We start from the raw sequence: 26,771 nt of genomic DNA, 5'->3' as shown, positions 1-26,771 counted from the left end.
CACGAACCTATACTTGTAATTTTGCTCATAGATGCATGAATATTTTATCTACATCTAAATGAGTAAGTAATGAATATTTTTTTTGAAAGAAAAATTTCAGATACTTTGCATTTTGGTAATGTTCTCCACTTTCTTAGAAAGATATATGTGAAATCAAAATGGGAACTAAATGTGGGCAAGATTGCATTATCATCTTAAAATCTCTGGTATAAAACCAAAGGAAAAAGGAAGTTAGGCGACTCCTTCAAAGTCCTTGGTGGCTTTGAGACCTCTCTATATGCCTAATTTCCCTTCACTGTCAATTTACACTATAGTCCATAGAATATGGACCGTATTGTACTGGCTGTTGGCCACTCGTGTCATTTGTCAAAATTTCTATGGTGGAATCTGAGCCCGAAAATACCCCAAACCCAGTTGGGCTTCGACACCTGTCTCTTCTCTTACCGACACTATCACTGTTTTGCTGGTAGATCTGGGTTTTGGGTTTTGACTGGTGCAGACTTGTCTATTTCCATTTACCAGGTCAAGTCCCAATTCCAATCCAGTAACTTCAATCACAATTTACTGTCTGTATATTCTTTTAATGCGACATTACTGCCGAGAAGATCGGAAGTTGCGTGGCGTCGTGGTTGAAGCGTACAATGTGATTATGTAATATTGTTTTAGTCCAAGTCTACGGTGGAATCGATTTGGACTCGCTCGGCAAGTGTTACAGTTTCGAACGACTGGTACGATTGTTTTGCGGTACAGAATATTATTGTATAGTTTCGAAACACCGTGTGTATTATGATCTGGATTAATTCACATGACAAGTACTTGTGTTTTTATTATTTTTTTTCAATTTTTTTTACCTCATAAATTTGAAAAAATGTCTTTAATTATATTGGTTCAAATTACCAGACAATACTCCGAGATTATAGAAAAATCACATTGCATATATGTTGAAAATGATAATACTCTTCACTTTGACTACTTAGTTATCAAATTGATATATAGTGAATAGAGTCTAATAAGGAAACAAATACGACAACATCAGTGCTTGTAATTTGATTCTATATACGTGAGATCACATAAATATAACTCTTAATAAAAACCCTATACAACTCTAATCTAAACTCGCCTCTCTTGTGATTGTACCATTTTTTTTAGACTATAAGTCAAACTGATTTCCTACCATATATGAGGTAAAAGTACAAACGACTGAACCCACGATCTAGAGATCCCTAGATCTAAATGGAGGTACAACTAATGGGACTACAAATTGAAGAGGCCGGCTTCATCATAGATGTGGCAAGTAGCAAATGCATAAACGCCAACACAACAAGTGATTAACACCCCGTACCAACTCCCCTACTCTCTCTCTCCCCATGTTCACAAAATCTAAACAAAATCCTCCCTCTGCTTCAATGGTGAATGAAACGCAATACCCGCGATGTGTACTATAACATTATTTAAGAATAGTACGACGAGTCGTTATGGCGCCCAACAGAGCAGCATTATTGGAAGAAGAATCTTCAAATTTCAGATCTGGGTTTTTGCTGGACGAAGCCACAACGTGAAGATCGAGAACGTGTTTTTGAAAATTTGAAATTGGTAAAAAGGAACACACTGTCATATTCGTCTTCATATAGAAAATGTTCGAAATAGAAGTAGATCACTGACAAGGTTTGAGCCAACTGGTTTCCACCGCATGCCAACCAAAACAACCCACTTCTTTTCACCAAAGATGTTTGTAGTATTCTATTCATCTTTTTGGCATTTGTTTATGTCATTATCCATCTTTAACGATGTGATTTCCATGATTGCTCGCTTTCGGACAGATCACCTGTTACAGATGGTCATTGATTGTACTAAAATCTCGGTTCATAGGTTGGTTATTGTGTTGGACACAGGTTGTGTCGAAATATGTAAATTATTAAATTTAACTCTAAGTTGATTAATATAGGAAATAGTTTCTAAATTTGGTTCCTTCGATTTGTTTTCCTCAATAAGCCTTTAAGAAAAAGTCAATAAGACCAATTTAAATGGCCCAATCTTGTCCAAGTCTAAACTTGGTTATATAGCTTGGGCCTTGTAACCGAAACCGACTTTCATCCTGAAATCACTGCTCATATATTACATCAATCAACTTGCTTCTCCTTTCTCTGAATATGTAAGAAGTTGGTTGACCCCGTTAACTAGCTTATAAAATATGAGCAGCCAAATTGCAAGGAGATATGGTTTCTCCAATTCTATCTGATTCATTCAATGTCTAAATTCACGTGGTAAAGTCATTTTAGGTGGCTTCACATTAGAACTTGTTGAATTTCATGAAGAGATGAACACTTATTTATGAATATACGATTTAGATCCTAGTTAAACAGCCAAATTATAGATCCTAAACATAGTTTAACAGTAATTTATTCATAATCTTTAAAGTCAGTCTCGAGTTGATTCGTAAATATCACATCAAGGACTGCGAATATAGTGCTGATAAGATTAATTTGGAAACTGATTTAGTTCAACATGCAATAGCAGAAAATGACGTGTACGTGGAAGATCAAATTTGAACAAACTAACCGAAAAATTGGGAGCTTATAAAAAATTAATACATTATAGATCAGAGCCTAGTTGCTTGCCTATAAATGGTGAATATGTTGTTCTACAAGAGCTTCAACATACTATTACTTGAACCATGGAGATTGCTAAATGTAAAATAAGTGCATTGTTTTCTGTCAGGACTTTGGCTACATTTCTTTCTGAAGGTAAGGTTCTAGCATTAGAACTTTATTTAGTTTTCTAGTGTGATTTGCTTGTTCTAATTAACTTGCCCAAACTCCTGCTTCAGTAGCTTATGATCCTTTTGATCCATATGAGAGCATTAATATCAACTGGGATGTTTTGTCTTGGACTCCTGATGGCTGTGTTGTAAGTGTTACGTTCTACAACTTGTACGTTTTGTTGTGCGGAAGCGTAACAAACAAGGTATTGATATGAATTCAACAGTAACAAACAAAGCAAAACAAAAACAACTAATAAACAAACCACAAAGAACACCAAGATTTATAGTGGTTCACTCAATCAGTATGATTGAGCTACATCCACTTTCGGAGCCGGCAAGATATTCCACTATGATCAATTTGGAGAAACATACAACTAGAGTTTATGAACAACTCTCTCTACCCAAATCCCCAATACACCCAAAACCTATTAACTCTCTTTTGATTCAAATAGAGAAGAAGAAGAATACTTACTTCTCATATACAATACATAGCAACACCATCACCTAAGCTCAAGAAGCTTCAACTATGGAGTAGCTAAGTCATTGATAGGCGCATTTTAATGTGATATTTTAAATGTTAATTCCTCACATTTTGCTTAGTTATTCCTTAACGAATCGATTTTTAACTTAATTTCTATTTTTAGGTACATTGGAGTAGATGAAGAAGAAATGAGTGTTACGTCCATAATTACCTAGAAATGATGGAGAAGAATGAAAATGCACTAAAAAGTCAACCTTGAATATTTTCTTACTCCGGCTAGGAGAATCAGAGCCAAGCAAAGAAGAAGGAGCGGCCGCCTGACCAAATGAACTTTAAATGAGCTGAAACCTTCCAGATCCATTCTAGACACCCAAAGGATCATTTCTTATGAAGAGTGCCAGAGAAAAATATGAGTGGAAGGCCTTCAAACAATCAGCCCAATTTTCTACAGAAGCAAAACCGGAAAACTGGACCTATAAGAGGTCCAGCAGCATTTCCGGCCCAACCACATGGCAATAAATTCTGAAAATTTGTCAGGATGATCTACACTCATAGAGGAACATTTGATATGAAGAAATCGGAGGCCCAAAATGAAGTTTTGATGGAGAAATAATTGAAGGAATAAATGGGCAGAAATTCACCTCCAAATCTGCTAACAACCTTTGTCAAACTTGAGGAGGAAAATCAAAGTTTCAAGCAAGTGGAAAATCTTGAGGAGGAAAATCAAAGTTGCAAGTAAGTGGAAAATCTTGAGGAGGAAAATCAAAGTTGCAAGCAAGTGGAAAATCTTGAGGAGGAAAATCAATTCAAGTTGAACAAGTGATAAACAAGTGGGAAGATTTTTTTTACAAATTTGTCTAACATATCTAGCCCTTCATTTATGTTCATCTCCACCCTCCATTCATCATTTTTTGGGCTATAAATACACTTCTCCTCTCACTCTCAAAAGAAAAATTCCTTCATCCATTCCATCTTCTTTGTCTCTCCATTTCCTTTCCATTTTCTCTCCATCCTCTAGTGCATTCAACGTTTCAAGCAAGGCCAAGGGAGAAGAAGAATTGCCGTGAGCATCATCCTCCATCACCATCCTTGAAGCTTGCTTTCGAGATTCAAGAGACCACATCCTCAATTCGTTCATCTCATCTCCATCTCACGGTGTAATCTGATTCTCCTTTGTAACCTTTGCTTTGATTTCGTTGGTTTTGTTCAAGTTGACATATGTGTTTGAATGAATATTAATTTCTGGAATTTTATGATTAATTGAGAATTTTCAGATTCATATTATTGTGATTCGAAGGTTGCTTATGTGGGTTTGTTTAATTAAATTTGCGTTATAGATAACTTTTGTATTTTAATCTTATGTGGTTGCAAACACTTAGGGTTTTGATATGAATGGTGCTAGGTTTAAGAACATGAAATCGACTTTTCGTTTTGTGTAAACTTGAATCAAAGTAGTAAAGGTTTTGTGCAAAGACCGAATTTAATTAAAGAGAATTGCAATTAGGTGGACTTTTCCATACTAAGTTGTACACTTGAGTTGATAGCCTTTCACTATGTGTAATGCGTTAAACATGACATGATTGACTAGCTTTCTAGGGTTTGATTGCATGTTTGATAGGATTAATCTAGGTGCTTTCGCTTAGGTTAATTAGCATTGAAAAGTAAAAAATGGGAATTCATTTGCTTTCGAATGTTTCACATGATCAACTCCTCTCTCATGACTTGGAAGAACAATTATAGGGTTTGAATCGAATTTGATTACATGGAATTGATTTTGATCTTTGTTCCTTGCGTCCACCCTTGTATATATGTTTTTACGTTTTCTTTATTTTATTTATTTTAATTTTAATTTTAAGAATCCTAAACCCCCCCTTATTTTTGTTCACTTGTATATATTTATTCTTTATTTTATTTTTGTAAATAATACTTTTCTTTATTTGTTTCACAATGACAGGTGTACCCTCAATCCCCAGAATAGAACGATTCCTATTTACTTATATTACTAACGACATTTCAGGGTTAAATTATGCGCTTGCCATTAGCGCATCAGTCATCAACAGAGAGAGGAAGGCACAAGGAGTATTCAAGGATGGCTTCTTATGTTTCTCTTTTCTTCTAATTGATTCCCATACGGCTGCCAACTTCAAAGGCATATATATATGTCTACACATGTGCAATTAACCTAGCACATGCAGCTCACATGGGATACCAACTTGGGCCAAGCCCATCAAGTCAAAGCCAACATCAACAATCTCCACCTTGGCTTCACTTGATACAATAATATCACAAGTAGAATATCATATATCAATTTGCCGCTCCGACATCCCCGTAGGGAGAATCAAATGCTACAAACACCAATCAAGTTCAAGCAATGCTTGAACTTGCTCAATGGAACTGGCTTAGTCAACATATCAGCAGGGTTGTCTTTAGTTCCAACTTTCAGGAGCTCTATATCACCATCCTCCACCAGTTGACGAATTTTGTGAAATTTGACATTGATATGTTTAGTGCGAGCATGAGTAACCTAGTTCTCTGCTAAATGAATAGCACTCTGACTATCACAATAGAGATCCACATAGTCTTGAATTCTTCCCAAGTCCTCAAGCAAACCACGAAGCCGAACTGCTTCTTTTGCACCCTTTGTTACCGCCACGTATTCAGCTTCTGTAGTCAACAAAGCAATAGTAGATTGCAAGTTTGACTTCCAACTCACCGCTCCACTAGCAAGAGTAAACACATAAGCTGTAGTAGATCTGCACTTATCCAAATCACCTGCGAAATCAGAGTCCACATATCCAACAACACACTGACTCGTCTTATCCTGCTGAAACACAATTCCAACATCCACAGTACCAAGAATATACCGTAGAATCCATTTCACTGCTTGCCAATGGCTTGTACCTGGGTTATGCATATATCTGCTCACCACACTTAAAGCCTGTGAAATGTCAGGTCTAGTACACACCATACAGTACATCAAGCTACCAACAGCACTAGCATAAGGAACTTTAGCCATATATTGCATATCATCATCAGTGCTAGGAGACATAGTAGATTTAAGCTTGAAATGAGAGGCAAGAGGTGTACTTACAGGTTTAGATTTATCAACCATGCCAAACCGCTGTAGTACGTTCTTCAAATATTGTTTTTGTGACAAACAAACCTTGCCTTTCGATCTATCTCTTTCAATTTCCATTCCCAAAATCTTCTTAGCTTCTCCCAAGTCCTTCATTTCAAATTCACCACTCAATTGTGATTTTAATTTTTCAATCTCCACCTTGCTCTTAGATGCAATTAGCATATCATCAACATATAAGAGCAAATAAATGAAGGTCCGATCATGTAGCTTGCGAAAGTAAACACATGGATCATAAAGACTCCTAGTGTACTTCTGACCAAACATAAATTTGTCAAACCGCTTGTACCACTGTCTTGGGGACTGTTTCAAACTATACAATGATTTATGCAGTTTGCAAACCAATTTTTCCTTACCAACAACTTTGAAACCATATGGCTGAGTCATATAGATCTCTTCTTTCAATTCACCATGTAAAAATGCAGTTTTGACATCAAGTTGTGCTAACACAAGATCAAATTGTGCAACCAAGGCTAATAGAATACTGATAGAAGAATGCTTCACAACAGGAGAAAATACCTCATTGTAGTCTATTCCTACTTTTTGTGCATAACCTTTAGCTAGCAATCTAGCCTTGTACCGAGATCCTTCCTTTTTAGTAAATACCCATTTGCAGCCAATTTCTCTCTTCCCATGTGGTAACTGAACCAACTCCCAAGTCTTGTTCTTGTGAAGAGAAGACTTCATCTCTTCATCCATTGCCTTTTCCCACTCTACACTATCTGCATGTATCACAGCTTCTTCATAGGTAGAAGGAATTTCTTCTTCAGTAATTGGAAGTGCGTAAGTTACCATATCAGGAGTGTACTCCCCGACTGCTTATTGCCAGGTTTATGGCTGCAACAAGGACCTCAGCTCCTCTAAGGACTACCACAAGAGGCATAAAGTTTGGGAGGCTCACTCGAAGACCGCCAAAGTCATCGTCAAAGGCATAGAACAGAGGTTTTGTCAGCAATGTAGCAGGTTGGTCATGTTTCATCTAGCCTGAACCTTATTGTGTTTCAGTTTTTGAAAGCAAATTCAGCCTTGTTTAACTTTAATTTCTTCAAATGTATACTTTACTTTGAGTAAAGTTGCCTTTTTAAGCGTATAATCTTGTGTTTAGTTTTGGGCTAAACCCCAAGTGAGCTAATATTCAACCCTGGTTTAGTACTAATGTCATGAGGTTTATTGCTGCTGTAATATGTACTAGCTTTTGATCATCCAGGTTCCATTTGCTGGCTGAATTTGATGATGGTAAGCGCAGCTGTCGTAAACGCCTTGCAGGACACAATGAGCGCCGGAGAAAGCCTCAAGTTCGTATTCATTCCGGAAGAGATGGGAGGTTGCTTCAGTCATATAGTGGTATATTACTAAAACTGATCTCTTTTATTAAACTGTCCATGACATCTTCTGGTCCCCCTTTTGTCCTTATCCGCAAGCAAATGCCCTAAATCTTCTGTGCAGCCTGGCATTTTTGTGTCTCCAAAATACCAGAAGTTGCTTACCGGAGTTTCAATACTTCGGGAGCACTATCAAATTTTTGGTAACTTAATTATGTTTGTCCCAAGGTCTCACATTGAAGTGGTTTTGTTTGTTTTTGACACTTGCAATTATGTATGAAAGAACTGTTCTGGTAATTTTTTTGTCTGTTTCTGAAGCTTCTACACAGGAACAGATATAATTAAACTTTGTGGATGAGGTTCCTTGCTGCATTCACATCAATTATTTGAATCATCTTGTACCTTCAAAGAGATAGTTTACACTTTACACATAACACTGAAAAAGTAGGATTTCTCATATGGACAAAAATCACAGCAAAACTCATAGTTACCCATTTATCTCATCCATTAAGCTCATCTACGTGAATCCATCACCAGTTAACTCATAATTGAATTCACCCTTTACTTAGTTTTATGATTCAGAACATTGTTTTTGAAATTGATTTCCTTGATTGCTAACTCTTAATAATGGAGGAATACGAAACTTGTATGCGTTCACTGTCTGCATAATGTAGTTGCAACATGTAGCTGTTACTGAGGATTGGGCTAAACATATAATTTGAATATCTCAAAATAGAGCCTTAATCAGAGTTATATTCTCTGACAAATCTATCCTTGGTACTTATACTTCTCTTTTCACCGGTCTACACACTTTCAGGCAGCAGTTTTCCGGGGACTATGTTCACAGCTGCATCTTTCGTCTGCCAAGATATACTCCCTAGTAGCATTTTAGATGCTGAGAATTACAGAACAAGTGACTGCAGGCGTATAAAAGTGGAAGGTGGCACTCAGCAAAGGCCTTTGTCAGGAGTGCCTGTTACAAATGGGCATCTGCATTTGAAACCGGTATTCTCTTCTTATGACAATGGAAAACAATATCCCCCAGTTCATGTAAATGGAACTAATAATCTTCCTAGTGGAAGCATACTCGCTGAGACTGGTAGTCAGTATCCACATGAGTTGAGAAGCTTAAATTCTGGTTCATGTTCTATTTATCATGAGGTTGCATTAGGAAGTGAAGACTTCAATGATCTCCACACAACAGCATCAACCGTGCAAGGATTATCGCGCATTCCAGACTCCGGTTGTGCTCTCTCTCTTCTGTCATCTCAATCACAGAACTCTACAAGCCATTCTTCAGGAATTCCTATTGCTCGTCCCTTGGTAATGCCTGTCAGCCATACACATTACAACCTCAGACAAGTTTCTGATAAGCTTTCCTCGCAGGCTTCCACAAGTGGGGTGTTGAATAAATTTCCTTCTTCGGGTCCCATGATTATATCTGCTGGAAGTGATGCTGATAATTTTGGAGTCTCAAATGGGATTTTCCAAGGATCACAGTTTTTGAACCCCAAAGATCGTCGATCATGTGATGGTGGGACTACTATTGACTTGCTTCAACTTTCATCAGAGCTCCAACGAGTTGAGGATCAACGGCAATCCCTGCAGGTGAAGAAGGAAAATGACGCTTTCTGCTGCCTCTGAAGTCCGAATCATGTAAAGTGATCTCTAAGTAAGTTAAGTGGATGAGTAATTTGATTTTACTCTGACAACTCAAGCCCTATCCTCAGTATTTGCTTTTACTTGGAAGTGAAGGTGCATTGTTTCACTTGGCCTATCGTGTCACATCCCTACAAATCCCACCATGATGTTGACAAATTTGCTTTGATCTCATTAATACATGCCAGATTGAACAATGGATATTTCTGTTTGATAGCTTTTGCTCTTCTGTTTATTTCAGACAGTCAAATATTCTTTTTGAGGTGAGATGGGAAGCAATCGAAATATCCAAGTATGTCAAAGTTGGGAACTACTCCACCATGGATCTCCAATGACAGTAGCACTTGCAGAGGTCAAGAAGGAACTTTTAGCATATCATTCTAACCTGCTGCTTAACGACTTGGTAATAGGAAGTCATATCTAAGTAAGATTGACTCCTTATTATACTAGCGTCAGTGTTAAGTTGTATACTAAAATAAATGATCCCCTAACCTCCTAGCTAGCTTCTCTTTGTTCTCTGCATTCTTATGAAATTTCATGACAAGTACTGCTTTCAAGCTAACATCATCTGTGGAATAAACCCACAAGTTCCATTTATTTACTATATTTGAGCATACATGACAATCAAGGTTCTCTGCTGTCCATATCAGAAGTGTGCAATTTGCTATATGAAAAATACAAAAGAATACAATAAATCACAGAGTTAATACCTAATTGGCACTGTGAAAATATATGTATGTTTAATAGTTGATAGGTACTAATACAATATGCTTTCCGGTGTAGAATATGCCTTGTAGTGCAGTTGATATGCTTATTAACCTTTCTGAATTCAGATCTGTTATGGTTTTCTTGTATGGCAGTTCTGGGCATGAATAATCAAATTAATCTTACATAGAATGCAGCTAAGAATGGGCAATAATAGGGCAAGGGTTGGTGGGTGCGTGTGGATATAGTTTTTCTAATATGCATACATGCTCAAATCGCTAATATGCTGTTTCTTTTTGTCAGTTACATGCATTCAAACTCTAGTTGATCTCATGAAAATATATCTAGCTGCTATTGGGCAAATTGTGATGTCTTCTGTTTGTGTTTGTGGGGTAGATCAGATCATAAGCAACTTAACTTCCTCATTATACTGATTTGCTTGGATCTATACTGTGAAGAAAACAAAGGAATCTGCAATGTGAAGTTAAACTGGCTCCCATTTAATTGGTTCTGTTCTTATAGTTGAGGAATACAGGACTCTTCACTTTTTAGAAAATGTCAAGAGATGTGACATGTAGCCTAAAACAAGTCATTAAGTTCCAATCGAGCCAAGGAGAAGTCTCCCGAGTGTCATTTGAGCTTAATAAAAATCCCATCAAGTTCCATTCTAGGGTAGGAGAAAACTTCCAATGGTCGTCGGACCTTGGTAGAAAATACTATGCTCAAATGGAACTCAATGGTGGATTAGGGGCAGTCTCTTAGCGTCAGTTTAGCTGAAGGAAATCCTAATTGCATTGCTTCTATTAGTCTTTTATGTGGTATTAGCAAGAAACTCAAATGGAAGCTTAAATCCTAGGGAAGACTGAGAGTATTGAGGCTTTTTTTTTTAGAGTTCAGTACAAGACTAATAGAAGAATGCAAAATCCGTCGAAGATTCAAAGCTGCAGGCGGAAAGGTTGATATGCAGATTAGAGTCCATTTCTACACATTGAATCTTTTTGCAGGCAACACAAGCTTTTCGAAAGGACCTTTAAACCACAAGGTATGATTAAAAAGGTCCAGGGCATCATTTCAAGTTTGACTTTCAGTCATTTTCGACGTAGTTGGAGATTGTAATCTCAACCAGTGTTAGATTCAAACATTGACAACACCATCATTTTGTTCAGCAAATTAGTCACATGAAGATGACACCTCTGAAGATGCCAACACATCTTTTGGCATATACTACAGCTTCCTCTTTGTAGTTTGTAGTCGTTGCATCTTTTCTATGAGATACCGATTAAAGATACCGATTAAAGATGCTCTAAAAGTAGGCAAAGAAAGAAACCAAAAGCTAAAACTGGCAATTTCAAAGAAACCAAACCCAGAACACTAATCTATTACAACCATAACAACAAAATTGTCACCAAGTCATTGTTCAAATGAATAAATAGCTAAATACTTTAAAGGTATAGAAATACATAATCCGTAATGATTTATTGTTCTAAGCTCATATAGCACTGAGATAAATATAAGAAGATATCTTCTCCGACCTGCCAAGTAAATACTCCTAGCTCAAAACCAAAAGCTTGGACAAAATGGACGGTCAGATCACGAACGAGCCTATGGCTATCAAAACAGATGATAATGGTGCATCAAAAATCTATTTCGAAGATTTTGCAGGTCCGTTGAGCTCAACAGCTTTCCCCCCAGCCGGGTTCAACTCATCCCATGCTTCGATCCATGTAACCATGGCATCTGCAAGCTTGTTGAAGTAGTCATCAACCTTACCAAGTTTCGCCTTGACTTGCTTGGAGAGTTCAAGGTAGCAGGCCTGAACAGTGGTGCAATCCTTGGGAAGCGTAGCAGATTGGAAAAATGGGATCAACTCTTCCTGCCAGTAGATTCCTTTGTATTCCTTCTTAAGGTTAACAAATGGGTTGCTGGCTTTGCTATGCCAGATGTAGGGCAATCCCGTCTTCACTCCTAGCCCCAAGTGGTCACAAATAACCTATAAAACAAACAATGCAACTGATGTCAGCTGCTGAAAAGCGGATGTATTTTGATTGCAAAATCAATGAATTGTAATGACCCAAAGGAAATAAATATGGCAGAAACAAGATCTATGGGATGTACCTTCATGCACCATCCAGCCCACATATCGTCGTAGCGCCCAATTGGCTGCCCATCGCCCATGAGTCCAAAGTACATGGCAGGGCCGATCAACTCACGGTTGAATGCCAGATTCATCCCACACATGGGAAAGAGAGTTCCCTTGGGGATGGTCAAGACTGCATCCACAAACCTAAAAAACCACAGGCATACACAATCAGAAAGTCTATTACACTCGAATATACAATTTGTAAAAACTATTGCCGTGGCAGAACAATGTACCTGGTGTTCCTCTCAAGAGGCTTAACAAGCTGGGTAGGTGCATCATAATCAGGAATGTTGAGCCAGAGGCCGTGAGAAACAGCGGTTGGCACACCTTCACGCAGACTGAAAGGGTAACCGCGGACAAAATCTGCACCTTCACGGTATGGGTCGTACAGGGTGTTAAAGAAAAATGGAGTCGACGGGCACAGAAGGTTCTTGATGTGCTGCTCTAGTGCATTGATCTCTTTTCCAGTGGGATCTTTAGCAACCTGCATTTTCATATCAAGACCTCATGTCAAATACTAACGGTATCTCAACGAAATCTGAACACTAAAATACATCCCCCATGGTTCAACACTCAAATTTTGGATACAAGTAAAGATCTATGAAGGTGGTCACTAGTGTATGTTCAGCATAATGCTTAAACACTAAGCATAAGAAATATTCAAAAAAGCGTCACTATCATGGAATATCTATAGTATAGAACATGCTATCATTGCAATGGGATCAAAACAATGATCAATCACAACTAGATCGTAAACACTATATTAACATGTACGAAAACACAGATCAGATCGAAGCAAATAGAGACAGATCTCAAAATCCAGAGTCAACTTGAAGTCAAAAATAAAAATCCAATTGGGGATCTCAAAATCAGGGCAGAGCGGATGAGAAACTAAGAAGCAAATAACAAAAAAACTTACGAAGCAATCGTCGTCGATGGTGAAGATGTACTTCTTCTTGGAGACCATGTAGCCGAAGCAGCGGCAGGCGGAGTCCTTGAAGGAGATACAGGCGGCTTTGGGGCCGAGAATCCGGTTAATGTCGTTGCGGTTGTAAAGCTCGTAGTCGAAGCCCTCGGGGACCTTGATGACCTTGCTGGGGTCGCCGTCCTGGACGATGATGAGGTGGTACTGCTGGAAGAAGGGCCTCCACATTTCCAAGAAGTCCAGGTTTCGGATCGTCGGGATCACTATGTCCAGCTCATCCTTCAGCAGCGGCGTCGGCGCGACCTTGCTGTACTCCGCCATGGCTGAAACGGCTGCGTTTCAGAGAGAAAGAGAGAGAGAGACCGATTCTGGGGTCTCGGAGACTGAGTGGTTTGGAGGTGAGACTTGTGTGCTTGTATTATTGGAAGAAGAATCTTCAAATTTCAGATCTGGGTTTTTGCTGGACGAAGGCACAGCGTGAAGATCGAGAACGTGTTTTTGAAAATTTGAAATTGGTAAAAAGGAACACACTGTCATATGCGTCTTCATATAGAAAATGTTCGAAATAGAAGTAGATCACCGACAAGGTTTGAGCCAACTGGTTTCCACCGCATGCCAACCAAAACAACCCACTTCTTTTCACCAAAGATGTTTGTAGTATTCTATTCATCTTTTTGGCATTTGTTTATGTCACTATCCATCTTTAACGATGTGATTTCCATGATTGCTTGCTTTCGGACAGATCACCTGTTACAGATGGTCATTGATTGTACTAAAATCTCGGTTCATAGGTAGGTCATTGTGTTGGACACATGTAGTGTCGAAATATGTAAATTATTAAATTTAACTCTAAGTTGATTAATATAGGAAATAGTTTCTAAATTTTGTTTCTTCGATTTGTTTTCCTCAATAAGCCTTTAAGAAAAAGTCAATAAGACCAATTTAAATGGCCCAATCAGTTATGGATCTAGTAACCCAATCTTGTCCAAGTCTAAACTTGGTTATATAGCTTGGGCCTTGTAACCGAAACCGACTTTCATCCTGAAATCACTACTCGTATATTACATCAATCAACTTGCTTCTCCTTTCTCCGAATATGTAAGAAGTTGGTTGATCCCGTAAACTAGCTTATAAAATATGAGCAGCCAAATTGCTAGGAGATATGGTTTCTCCAATTCTATCTGATTCATTCAGAGTCTTAACTCACGTGGTAAAGTCATTTCAGTTGGCTTCACATTAGAACTTGTTCACTTTCATGGAGAGATGAACACTTATTTATGAATATACGATTTATATCCTAGTTAAACAGCCAAATTATAGATCCTAAACATAGTTTAACAGTAATTTATTCATAATCTTTAAAGTCAGTCTCGAGTTGATTTGTAAATATCACATCAAGGACTGCGAATATAGTGCTGATAAGATTAATTTGGAAACTGATTTAGTTCAACATGCAATAGCAGAAAATGACGTGTACGTGGAAGATCAAATTTGAACAAACTAACCGAAAGATTGGGAGCTTATAAAAAATTAATACATTATAGATCAGAGCCTAGTTGCTTGCCTATAAATGGTGAATATGTTGTTCTACAAGAGCTTCAACATACTATTACTTGAACCATGGAGATTGCTAAATGTAAAATAAGTGCATTGTTTTCTGTCATGACTCTGGCTACATTTCTTTCTGAAGGTAAGGTTCTAGCATTAGAACTTTATTTAGTTTTCTAGTGTGATTTGCTTGTTCTAATTAACTTGCCCAAACTCCTGCTTCAGTGGCTTATGATCCTTTTGATCCATATAGGAGCATAAATATCAACTGGGATGTTTTGTCTTGGACTCCTGATGGCTGTGTTGTAAGTGTTACGTTTTACAACTTGTTTTACAACTTGTACGTTTTGTTGTGCGGAAGCGTAACAAACAAGGTATTGATATGAATTTAACAGTAACAAACAAAGCAAAAGAAAAACAACTAATAAACAAACCACAAAAAACACCAAGATTTATAGTGGTTCACTCAATCAGTATGATTGAGCTACATCCACTTTCGGAGCCTGCAAGATATTCCACTATGATCAATTTGGAGAAACATACAACTAGAGTTTATGAACAACTCTCTCTACCCAAATCCCCAGTACACCCAAAACCTATTAACTCTCTTTTGATTCAAATAGAGAAGAAGAAGAATCCTTACTTCTCATATACAATTCATAGCAACACCATCACCTAAGCTCAAGAAGCTTCAACTATGGAGTAGCTAAGTCACCAACAAAGAGAGGAAGGCACAAGGAGTATTCAAGGATGGCTTCTTATGTTTCTCTTTTCTTCTAATTGATTCCCATACGGCTGCCAACTTCAAAGGCATATATATATATGTCTACACATGTGCAATTAACCTAGCACATGCAGCTCACATGGGATACCAACTTGGGCTAAGCCCATCAAGTCAAAGCCAACATCAACACATTTAACATAATTCAAACATTTATAGGAGTACTATAGAGCTAATGAGCAGTGACAATGAGCAACAACCAAATGTATCGGCATATCACAAACCCCGGATGGAGCATAGGATGGACATGGGCGAAGAAGGAAGTGATCTGGTCCATTGCGGGAGCTCAAGCCACCGACCAAGGAGACTGTTCCAAATTCAAAGGTAACATACCACATTGTTGCATGTAAGAAGACTACAACAGTTATTGACTTGCTTCCCAGAGTTCCTTATAACCAACAGTTCACCAATTGCTGCAAGAGTGGTGTTTTGGGCCTTTGGCTTCATTCGGACAAGACCCTTCTGGTGCAGTCTCAGCATTTCAGGTCAGTGTTGGCCTTTCAGGCACTTCTAATAAAGCAGTCACGCTTCCGAAGAATTTTTTCTTGCTTGGTCCTGGACCAGGCTACACTTGCAGTGCTGCAACTATTGTACCATCCACAGTTTCCTTCTCACCTGATCGTTGTTGTGTAACTTAAGCAATGAGTGAGCTTCCTTCTTCTTCTTCTTCTTCTTCAATGTTTGAACAAATCAGCTATGCATGTCTAACTAGTTGTATACTTGTATAATTCTTTCTGTTCTTTATTTCGGCAGTGTCTTGGAGTTTGACTTGCACTTACTCGCAATTACTGGCCTCTAAGAAAACTGTTGTGTGGAAGAGTCAAATAGGTATGAAGTATCAAAAATATGAAAAAATAAATTAATAGAAAAAATTCAGAAAACCAAAGACTTACGTGGTTCACTCCAAAATCAAAAGGTTACATCCACGGGCGGAAACTGTGAGGAGATTCCACTAATATCAAAAGGAGATTACAAAGTGTTTAGCACTCAAACCCAAAACCCGATTACACCTGAATTCACTCACGGAAAGAGAAAGACCAAATAGAAGAATAACTACCTCAAATATATATTGTCGCTCACAAGAACAAAAGAAACAAGGCAAAATGTAATTTTCTATAGAACCCAAAAACTGCGGCTACTTCTCAATAACCCTAAGTTGCGGTTTTTTTTCTTTTCTCTCTCACACCTTAATTGGTGACAGAAAGCATATATTTATATGTGCATCTGGCATACTCCAAAACCTAATAGAATTAGGTTAATTATGTGGGCTTAGTCCAAAAGATAATTGATGGGCTTATTAATTTAAGCCACAAACCAACACCTCCACCTTGGCTTAAATTAACTAAAATCTCCTCTGAATGTCTCCTCCATCAAACCCTGAAGGGGTACTAAATGCGAATAGCAATCAAGCCCAAGCCAAGCTTGCACTTGCAAACAGGAACTGGCTTAATCAAAATTAGATGATTCTGACGAAGAGACTGAATTTCTTCATACAAATTAAGCAACCTTGTAAAACTGAAGTTGCTTCTCTTCAATATCACCAACAAAAACAAGCATCTCCTGACTAGGCTAAATAAAAGTGCAGTCTAACACTTTCGTTGAAGCTTGAACAAGCTCCACCTGCTTACTAATTGCGTGGCCTGAACTTGTATCAATATACTCTCCACCAAATAGCAGGGCATACTCTTCATAAATCCCTTTCGGAGCATGTGAAATGCTCCAACTGTGCATTGCAGCACAGTGCCTGGCCACTTTGACAACTTCAGGGTTCGAACTTAGGTTAGGGAGCATACCCAACTAGGCAAGAACTACTAGGCCACTTGCAGTGATTACAAATTTGGGTGACTTAGATTGAACACACCATAAGTCATAATTATTAACCCCATACGAAAATCCATGAAATTTAAATTTTGCCCTCCACTCAAGTTTACCATCACTCACATGAGCACCAACAAGACAATTAATATCAGAATAATCAGCATGAGTACCACACCATACCTTAATTGGAGTCTTCATACAAAATGCTGATGATGGAGACCAATTAATCAAGTAGCAGGAACTAACAGATTCAACATCAAAGTCCTTAAACTTATTCAAGTTAGAAAGCATGCAAAGCGCTTTCTCAATGAGGAATCCAAAATATGTTATGCAATTTTTATATGTGGTGTCTCACTATCTGATCTTCACATAACTAATCAAATTGGCCCTAAACAAATACACATGTACCAAAATCTGAATTTGGATTTGATAAAGAGGCAACTGATGAAGCACCAATAATTGTGCTACCCTGAAGTACGTAGAGGTTATGACAAATCAACTTTCCCTGAATCACAACAAGAGCACCCTTACTAACTCTTAAAACTCCACCTTGAGACGAATACTTATAGCCTTGTAAGTCAAGAGTACCCAAAGATATCAAATTGTTCTTCAAATCTGGGACATGCCTAACCTTTGTCAAAGTCTTGATAATTTCATCATGCATCTTAATTCGAACTGTTCCAATCCCCATTACTTTATTAGGAGTATTATCCCCCATAAAGACAGACCTTCCATCAATAGACTGATAATTGTCAAACCAATCTCGATTGAAGCACATATGGTGCGAGCAACCCGAATCAAGCAACCAAGCATTAACAGAAAAATCACCAGCAAATAAGGTAAAATCAAAAGTAGTAGACTCATCATCCACATAATTCGCATCATCACCAGAAGATTTTTCTGAATACTTACCTCTATGTTTGAGTCTAGGGCATTCAGGTTTCCAATGACCTTCTTTGTGACAATAGTGGCACGTACCTTTTCTAATTCGAGACTTAGATCTTGAACTTCCTCTATTACTGCTTTCTTCTCTACCACGAACTACCAAACCATGATCTTGATTATCATTCAAATTCTCTAGCACTTTCTTCTTCAGTTCTCTAGAACTCAAAGCTGCTTTGACATCTTCTAAAGAGATAGCCTCTCTTCCATACATTATGGTGTCAACAAAATTATCAAAAGAAAGAGGCAAAGAGCATAGCAAAATCAAAGCCTGATTTTCATTATCAATTTTCACATCCATACTTCTCAAATCTATAAGCTTATTAAATTCATCAATATGACTTTGAATAGGTGTACCTTCAGACATACGAAGAGTGTATAGTCGTTGCTTCAAATATAGTCGACTGGTCAGGGATTTGGTCATATATAATTTCTCCAGCTTTAGTCACAATCCAAGTGCAGTTGTCTCATCAACAACTTCACGCAGAACCTCATCAGATAGACACAACAAAATTGCATTATGTGCTCGTTCTAACATGTCTCATTTTTTTTTCTTCTGACAAAGTAGTTGGCAAATCATTTACACATTTCAGCGCCTTTATTAACCCTTGTTGAACTAATAGGGCTGGCATCTTCAAACGTCAAAGGTTGAAATCATTCCTCCCGTTAAATTTATCAATCTCATATTTCATCGAAGAAGCAGACTTCATCATTGAATCAAATAGCCCAAGCGTAGCCAGAGCTCTGATACCACTTGTTGTGCGGAATCGTCAAACATGTATGAAGTATCAGAAATATGAAAAGATAAATTAATAGAAAAAATCCAGAAGACCAAAGATTTACGTGGTTCACCCCAAAATCGAAGGGTTACATCCACGGGAGGAAACGGTGAGGAGATTCCACTAATATCAAAAGGAGATTACAAGGTGTTTAGCACTCAAACCCAAAACCCGAATACACTCACGGAAAGAGAAAGACCAAATAGAAGAATAACTACCTCAAATATATATTGTTGCTCACAAGAACAAAAGCAACGAGGCAAAATGTAATTTTCTGTAGCACCCCAAAACTGTAGCTACTTCTCAATAACCCTAAGTTGCAGTTTTTTTCCTTTTCTCTCTCACACCTTAATTGGTGACAGAAAGCTTATATTTATATGTGCATGAGGCATACTCCAAAACCTAATAGAATTAGGTAAATTATGTGGGCTTAGTCCAAAAGATAATTGATGGGCTTATTAATTTAAGCCACAAACCAACAAAAACAACCTGCTGTGTCTCTTTGTCATCATCTTACAATCCCATCATCACTCCCTGTCCATCTTGTTCTCGTCGTTGTACGGATGTCAATAATTTTGTGTAAGTTTCCTATCCAATTTCCCACAATGGAGAATAACTGCTTTAATTTTTTGCTTGCCGAGTGATCCTTGCTTTATTCTCTTTGAAATGATTCATCAAATACTTTGTATACTAATATTGTAAAGAACATAATGCAAGAACAATGACCTTAAGGATTCGAGCGTGGTAAACTCGAAAACCACTGCTATAGGGATTACAACATAATCAATGTTGCAATGTATAGAACACGTGCCTAATTCGAGTTCATTGGCATGTCAAGGCTAATTACAGAGAGTATTGGCGTGTGAAGATCACCATCACAAATTTTAACTACTGGATGAACTATTCACAGTGGACACTTGCTGCTCAGCACCCAAATCTAAACAAACTTGCCAATGTTTCTGGTTTTCTGTATAGGCCACTCAATAATTATGGCTCAATAAGTACGTCCACGATTTTACTTACAATGATGTATTGCTTTTCTTCATTACTTCTCACTTCCTCAGCTAGCAGGCTAATCTATTTACATATGCAGATGACACAGGAATGTTTTATGGCATAAAATATGTTAATGATCCACAAATGGAAGCGGGGCCTCATGGATATGTCTATACAGAGTTGATTCTTAAAAAGGAGAAGAGGACATTTACATTAGAGCATGGTTGGGCATTTCCTCTGAAAATTTACTTAAGTGGTGATGAGTGTATGATGCTCCTTCCTGATATATATCCTCATCTACCTAACTTTGCCTGTCTTGAAGCAAATCCAATTTCAATTCATCTTCTACACTTAATACCCTTAAGGGGTGTTTGTTACATGGGATTGGACATCCTTATCAGCTTGTGTTACACTAATCCCATGTTTGGCAACAACCATGACTATTTTAAATGAGACTCTAGAGTCCCAAAATCTTTCTAACACCTTCTACCATAGAGACCCCAAAAACCATGGGATTGTGGAAGCCCTCATTTCTCTCTACTCTCCGCTTCAGTGATTGACAAACTCTCTCATCATTCTCACCTCCTCAAACCATGTCCGATGAACTCCTTTGAAAACTTCTGCAAATCTCACCTCCTCAAACCATGTCTGATGAACTTCCTTGAAAGCTTTTGCAAATTGAAAGTTGAGAAGAAACCAAATTGGATGATGGGAAATCAGATTATTGCTCGATCACACCAGTTCTAGGGTTCTAGTACGATAATTGATAAAAGGTGCCAACTTTTCTTACTATACATCTTCTGATAATTAATTGTTTTTGTGCTTGAATGAATCAATGAAAGATCATATTTTGAGGATTGGGTATTGGATGTTTTGTTTGCTTAGATGGGTATTGATTGGAATTGCATAATTTTGAATTTGGGTCAAAGACTTTGATTATGGAAGTAGAATTTATCTGGGAAGAACTGCGGGCACCTTGGCTTGACTGGAAACCCAGATCCCTTGACGAAGAACACGAGCACCTTGGCTTGACTAGAAGAGAAATTGGGTATGGCTTTGATATGAGAAGTCTGAGAGAAATTGTTGATGATGTTGATGGTGTCGCAGGTCTGTGGTGTTGATGGAGTCCAGGTCTTCGGGTTGGTAGTTATTAGTCCTTCCAGCACCAAACATGAGTTTGGACATAGTATAACATAAACCAAGTTTGAGGAGTCTGGGACAATTATAGAAATTAAGGCGGACTATGACAATCTCAAGAAACAAACATGCCCTAATGGTTTTGATACTGGTAGCCTTTCTGTGATCAAGCCAGTAAAATATGCAAGTGCTGGCATGGTTTATTTAAGCTTCCCATGTAAAGGTGATGGAGTTAGGCTTCTCATATGGTTTTAGCATCATTGAAATCAACAAATGTAAGGAACTATGGTTTTAGATATCTACTCAATTTTGGTAAACTAGGGATGAAGCAAATACAAGGTCCAACAACATGTCAACTAAGTAATTGTTTGGCCTCCACGTACTTGTGTGTTAACACGTGACGACATATGAGTAGAACATACACGCTAACACGATATAATGGACAAAAAAGAATCTAATTTGGAAATTCTAGACATATGAATTATAGTATTGGTGTCTCAAGGTTATCATCAGTTGCAGCCTTGCAGGCTTCAGGTCAGTCAGTCATATACTAGTTGATCCTAAACTACTGATGATATATAAATGTCAGAAGTCAGAACAAATACATAAATAGGGGAAACTCCGAAGATGTCAACCCAGCAACAGTGACTACTGTAATGGAAAACAATACTATTATCATCAAACCATTTTAAGTATAATATGAAAAGTCAATCTCCAGTTTCACTGGTTAATCACTGAAACTTATGAGGTCACCACTGAGCAATATTCTATGTGCAGAACCGCCGGCAGGATCAAGAGGCCGGACTGCACTATCGACTTTTTCCCTCGCTTTTAAATTCTAGTGGAAGATCATGACGTCAATATAATCTGTAGTTCTATTTCTATACACGAACTTGGAATCAAACTGGTTTAGAATTTATAAGGATTAATTTCAGTTTACTCCCCTGAGGTTAGGGGTCGTCATCATGTTAGTCCCTCAAGTTTCAATTTAATCAGTAACACCCTTGTACTCTCCAAATTCATCAGCCGTGTCCAATTTCTACTATTCCGTCCAATTTGGACCATTAAGTCTGACTTTTGAGGGCTAAAATGGTCATTTCAAGACAAAAAAAAAAAGAATTTTTTTTGTTTTTTTGTTTTTTTTTTTGCATTTTTTTTATTTTCTTGTTTTTTTTCTTTTTCTTAGCTTATTATTATTATTATTATTATTATTATTATTATTATTATTTTGTCTTCAACTTATACACCACAAGTTATAATAGGTTTATAAAAACAAAAAAAAAACTATAGGTGGTCAAAAAGGCGCTCGCTGGTCTACGATATTTGTGATATATCTCCAATAAAACAAAGAATTTTAGGATATATCTGTAAAATATAATAGGTTTATAAAGTGAAGAATTTTAGGATATATCCCCAATAAAGTGAAGAAATATCTATAAAATATGATTAAAAAAATAAATACATATATTTCTTCACTTTATTGGGGATATATCCTAAAATTCTTCACTTTATTGTGATATATCTCTGATAAAGCGAAATTTTTTATATTTTAAACCTATTATAGGGTTTAAACCTATTTTATATTATTTAAACCTATTATATTTTAAACCTATTATACGATATATTTTAAACCTATTATATTTTATAGATTTATTTTACAAATATATCCTAAAATTTTCGCTTTATCGGAGATATATCACAAATATCGTAGACCAGCGAGCGACTTTTTAACCACCTAGAGTATTTTTTTTTGTTTTTATAAACCTATTATAGGGTTTATTTGTAACCAGCCAGCGAAAAAATTTAGGATATATTTGTAAAATATATCTATAAAATATAATAGGTTTATAAAGTGAAGAATAATAGGATATATCCCCAATAAAGTGAAGAAATATTTGTAAAATATAATTAAAAAAATAAATACAGATATTTCTTCACTTTATTGGGGATATATCCTAAAATTCTTCGCTCGCTGGTCTACGATATTTGTGGAACATCTCCGATAAAGCGAAGAATTTTAGGATATATCCCCAATCAAGTGAAGAAATATATGTATTTATTTTTTTAATCATATTTTATAGATATTTCTTCACTTTATTGGGGTAATATCCTAAAATTCGTTGCTTTATCGGAGATATATCACAAATATCGTAGACCAGCGAGCTGCTTTTTGACCACCTAGAGTTTTTTGTTTTGTTTTTATAAACCTATTATAACTTGTGGTGTATAGGTTGAAGACAAAATTATTTTAAAAAATAATAATAATAATAATAAGCGAAGAAAAAGAAAAAAAATGAAAGAAAAAAACAGAAAAAAAAATGCAAAAAAATAAAAACGAAAAAAAGAAGAAATTTTTTTTTTTGTTTTTTCTTTTCTTGAAATGACCATTCTAGCCCTCAAAAGTCAAACTTAACGGTCCAAATTGGACGGAATAGTAGAAATTGGACACGGCTGATGAATTTGGAGAGTACAAGGGTGTTACTGATTAAATTGAAACTCGAGGGACTAACATGATGACGACCCCTAACTTCAGGGGGGTAAACTGAAATTAGTCCAATTTATAATGACATACTACATTACGCATGAATAATACCACATATATTATGTATCTAATATGCATATACATGACGTGGAAAACCACAGTTAACTAACTACCAAACAAACTCGGGGCTTAGTCCTGCCGACAACAAATTAGTACTTTTTGGTTTAGAGCTAGCCTAGTTGCTTGCTTATAAATAAGCACAGAAATATATGTTGTTCTACAAAAAGACCCCAACATACTAAAACTAAAACTAAAACTAAAACTAAAACTAAAACTTGAGCCATGGGGATTACTAAGTGTAAAAGGAGCACATTGTTTGCATCTCTCATGGCTTTGGCAATATTTTCTTCTGCAGGTGATCTTTTGTATGACAAGTAGTACATCTAATTAGGACTATGATTTGTAAATTTGCTGCCTCATTGCTTATTCTAACTTGGCCTTAACCATGTGTTTTAGTGGCTTATGATCCGTTTGATCCGTCTGGAAGCATAAATATCAAGTGGGATGTTTTGTCTTGGACCCCCGATGGTTATGTGGTGAGTGTTTGTCACCTGAATATTGTTTATAGGAGCAATATAGAGGCAATAAAAAAGTTGAAATAAAAAAGTTGATTCAAATATCAATACATGATAGCTTACCATGATATATATCTAATAAGTCAGGCAGCAGTGTCAATAAGCAACAACCAAATGTACCGGCAAATCACAAGCCCGGGATGGAGCATAGGATGGACATGGGCAAAGAAGGAAGTGATCTGGTCCATGGTGGGAGCTAAAGTGACCGATCAAGGGGACTGTTCGAAATTCAAAGGGAACACCCCACTTTGTTGTGAGAAAACTCCAACAGTTATTGACTTGCTTCCCGGAGCTCCTTACAACCAACTGTTCACCAATTGCTGCAAGGGTGGTGTTTTGACATCATTGGGACAAGACCCTTCTACTGCGGTCGCAGCATTTCAGATCAGTGTTGGCTTTGCAGGCACTTCAAATAAAACAGTAAAGCCTCCAAAGAAATTCTGTTTGCTTGGTCCTGGACCAGGCTATACTTGTAGTGCCGCGAACATTGTGCCATCCTCGGTTTCCTTGTCACCTGATGGCCGAAGTAAAACTCGAGCAATGAGTAAGCTTGCTACTAGTTCTACCTTCCCTGTTTAGTTTCACATTACATGAAAATGGGCACTTGTATAATTCTTGCTGTCTTCAACTTTGGCAGTGACATGGAGTTTGACCTGCACTTACTCACAATTGCTGGCCTCTAAAAGCCCAAAGTGCTGTGTGTCTCTGTCTTCCTTCTACAACCCCTTGATCACTCCTTGTCCATCTTGTGTTTGTGGTTGTAACGATGCAAATAATTGTGTGTAAGTACCGCTACTTTTTCTTTGAGGCAATTCGTCGGCCTCCTTACACACGTCTTGTCTAATATTTTAGAAACATCATGCAGGAATGACCTCAAGGATTCAAGTCTGCTACAATCAAAAACCACAGCCAAGGAAAATGCACCACAACTGTTACAATGCACAGAACACAAGTGCCCAATCCGAGTTCATTGGCATGTGAAAGCTAACTACAGAGAGTATTGGCGTGTGAAAATTACCATCACCAATTTTAACTTCCTCATGAATTACACACAATGGACACTAGTTGTTCAGCACCCAAATCTCAACAAACTGGCCAATATATCTAGCTTTCTCTATAAGCCACTTATCCAATACAGCCCCATAAGTAAGTCTACAATTTTATCATAATCTGTTAAATGATATAGTATATGTAATTCTTACAATTTAATCATAATCTGTTAAATGATATAGTATATGTAAGTCCTAACTTCTTTCTTAACCAGCTTTTATTGTGTTTGACTTTAACCTGCAGATGACACTGGCATGTTTTATGGCATAAAATCTCTTAATGAACTAATAAGGGAAGCTGGGCGTAAGGGATATATCTACACAGAGTTGATTCTTAAGAAGGACAAGGATACATTCACATTAGATCAAGGTTGGGCATTTCCTTTGAGGCTTTACTTCAATGGTGATGAGTGCGTGATGCCCCTTCCTGATCTATACCCTTATCTACCCAACTCTGCTTTCTATAATTCATATCCAGTTTCAATATCATCTTCTACAGTACTGGCTACCTTTTTGGTTTTGGTACTGCTAGTCTTTATGTGATCTAGTTTGTAGAAATGTAAGTAGGATCATTATACACTTTATACATATCCAAGCGTCCCATCTAAGGGCGATGCAAACTTTTAAAATATTTTTTATATCAATATTTTTTTTGGACAATAAGGCACTTGTATAGTTTAGGTGATGCAATTAGGTTAATTACTTGTATAGTTTAGGCTTTTAGCATGATTAAAAAATTATAAAAAAGAAATGTCATAGGAATTCAATTTGATTTTTGAACTTATATTCAAATAAGTGTTTAAGTATAATGTATTTGAGAGAGATTGATGAGAGAGATGTGTTCTTATTATTGAGAATAGGAGCCCTATATATAGGGATTACAAAGTGCTAGTTCTAATGTTACAAGGAATACCAATCCGTGTAGGATTGGGAAATCTAGAACTTTCTCTCCTATTGCTACTCCTAGTTTGATAAGGCACACTAAATCGATATTCCTTCAACACTCCCCCTTGTGCCGCTTCAAACTTGGTGGTGACGCTTCATCCGTTGCCTCGTTAAAAACCTTGCCAGGTAACAAAAACCATGTGGGATGTAGAAGAAAGGAGGTTTTCAAGTCCCCGAGAAAAGAAGAAATATTTAAATTTCGCAATATAGGAACTTCAAAACTTACTCTTTTGAATACTTACTTGTTGAAAATTCGGAGCAGATTCTGTTCTGAGCAGCTTGTACTTCGATTGGTGTACAGATCTCAATATAACGCCGATAAGGCTGAAATTCGGAGGTTAGATGGAAGAGACAGAGACGAACAACTTTGATGAATAAAGTTTTTCGATCTGAGCTTCCGAACTAGTCGTTTCGAGGCTTGCAAGAAGACCGATGTGCACAGGAACGGGAAAAAGATGCAGTGGGTGTGCGTTGGCTTGTTTGCGCAGCAGTGATGCTTCGATGGCAGCAGGCAGGAACGCAGGGCTGCA

At 37.3% G+C, this 26,771-nt stretch overlaps 3 protein-coding genes and 1 pseudogene across 4 annotated transcripts in view; 3 read left to right on the top strand and 1 right to left on the bottom strand.

Annotated features, from left to right (window-relative positions):
- LOC112176411 (squamosa promoter-binding-like protein 6) overlaps window positions 1–9,903 on the top strand; it is a 28,994-nt gene extending 19,091 nt beyond the window's left edge. Inside the window, exons 3-6 of one of the 2 annotated variants that reach the window (XM_040510709.1) lie at window positions 7,179–7,341; window positions 7,586–7,722; window positions 8,518–9,023; window positions 9,087–9,903. In XM_040510709.1, the coding sequence (XP_040366643.1) occupies window positions 7,179–7,341; window positions 7,586–7,722; window positions 8,518–9,023; window positions 9,087–9,344 (1,064 nt within the window). In that variant the 3' untranslated portion in view covers window positions 9,345–9,903. Of the gene's footprint in view, window positions 1–7,178; window positions 7,342–7,585; window positions 7,723–8,517 lie in introns of both variants that reach the window. The other variant, XM_024314324.2, reaches the window with a different exon arrangement.
- Window positions 9,904–10,164: 261 nt separating this feature from the next.
- Window positions 10,165–20,446, top strand: LOC112177275 (annotated as a pseudogene).
- LOC112176413 (probable UDP-arabinopyranose mutase 2) lies at window positions 11,411–13,697 on the bottom strand. Its single transcript, XM_024314328.2, has 4 exons — window positions 13,124–13,697; window positions 12,438–12,688; window positions 12,180–12,348; window positions 11,411–12,054 (listed from the first exon to the last, which is right to left on the bottom strand). The coding sequence occupies exons 1-4, from the start codon at window positions 13,448–13,450 to the stop codon at window positions 11,707–11,709; spliced, it is 1,095 nt and encodes a 364-aa protein (XP_024170096.1). The 5' UTR covers window positions 13,451–13,697; the 3' UTR covers window positions 11,411–11,706.
- A 3,508-nt stretch (window positions 20,447–23,954) lies between the features above and the next one.
- Window positions 23,955–25,892, top strand: LOC112177274 (COBRA-like protein 4). The gene is made up of 6 exons (XM_040511254.1): window positions 23,955–24,027; window positions 24,129–24,208; window positions 24,335–24,791; window positions 24,885–25,029; window positions 25,113–25,393; window positions 25,541–25,892. Exons 1-6 carry the CDS (start codon window positions 23,955–23,957, stop codon window positions 25,837–25,839), a joined length of 1,335 nt encoding a protein of 444 aa, XP_040367188.1. The 3' UTR covers window positions 25,840–25,892.
- The last annotated feature ends 879 nt before the right edge of the window (window positions 25,893–26,771 follow it).

This window comes from Rosa chinensis, chromosome 7 (assembly GCF_002994745.2).
Source record: "Rosa chinensis cultivar Old Blush chromosome 7, RchiOBHm-V2, whole genome shotgun sequence".
Classification (NCBI taxonomy): domain Eukaryota; kingdom Viridiplantae; phylum Streptophyta; class Magnoliopsida; order Rosales; family Rosaceae; genus Rosa; species Rosa chinensis.
Note: the sequence above shows the minus strand (reverse complement) of the source record. Positions and strands in the feature narration are given on the sequence as shown.

What these genes read in the sequence shown, in the direction of transcription:
- LOC112176413 (XM_024314328.2), bottom strand. Translation starts at nt 13,450, where the DNA reads ATGGCGGAGTACAGCAAGGTCGCGCCGACGCCGCTGCTGAAGGATGAG. An exon ending in CCATCGACGACGATTGCTTC is followed by an intron (nt 12,689 to 13,123) that starts GTAAGTTTTTTT and finishes ATGAAAATGCAG; the next exon opens with GTTGCTAAAGATCCCACTGG. An exon ending in GGGCTGGATGGTGCATGAAG is followed by an intron (nt 12,055 to 12,179) that starts GTACATCCCATA and finishes TTTGTTTTATAG; the next exon opens with GTTATTTGTGACCACTTGGG.
- LOC112177274 (XM_040511254.1), top strand. Translation starts at nt 23,955, where the DNA reads ATGGGGATTACTAAGTGTAAAAGGAGCACATTGTTTGCATCTCTCATG. An exon ending in GGCAATATTTTCTTCTGCAG is followed by an intron (nt 24,028 to 24,128) that starts GTGATCTTTTGT and finishes CATGTGTTTTAG; the next exon opens with TGGCTTATGATCCGTTTGAT. An exon ending in AAGTAAAACTCGAGCAATGA is followed by an intron (nt 24,792 to 24,884) that starts GTAAGCTTGCTA and finishes CAACTTTGGCAG; the next exon opens with TGACATGGAGTTTGACCTGC.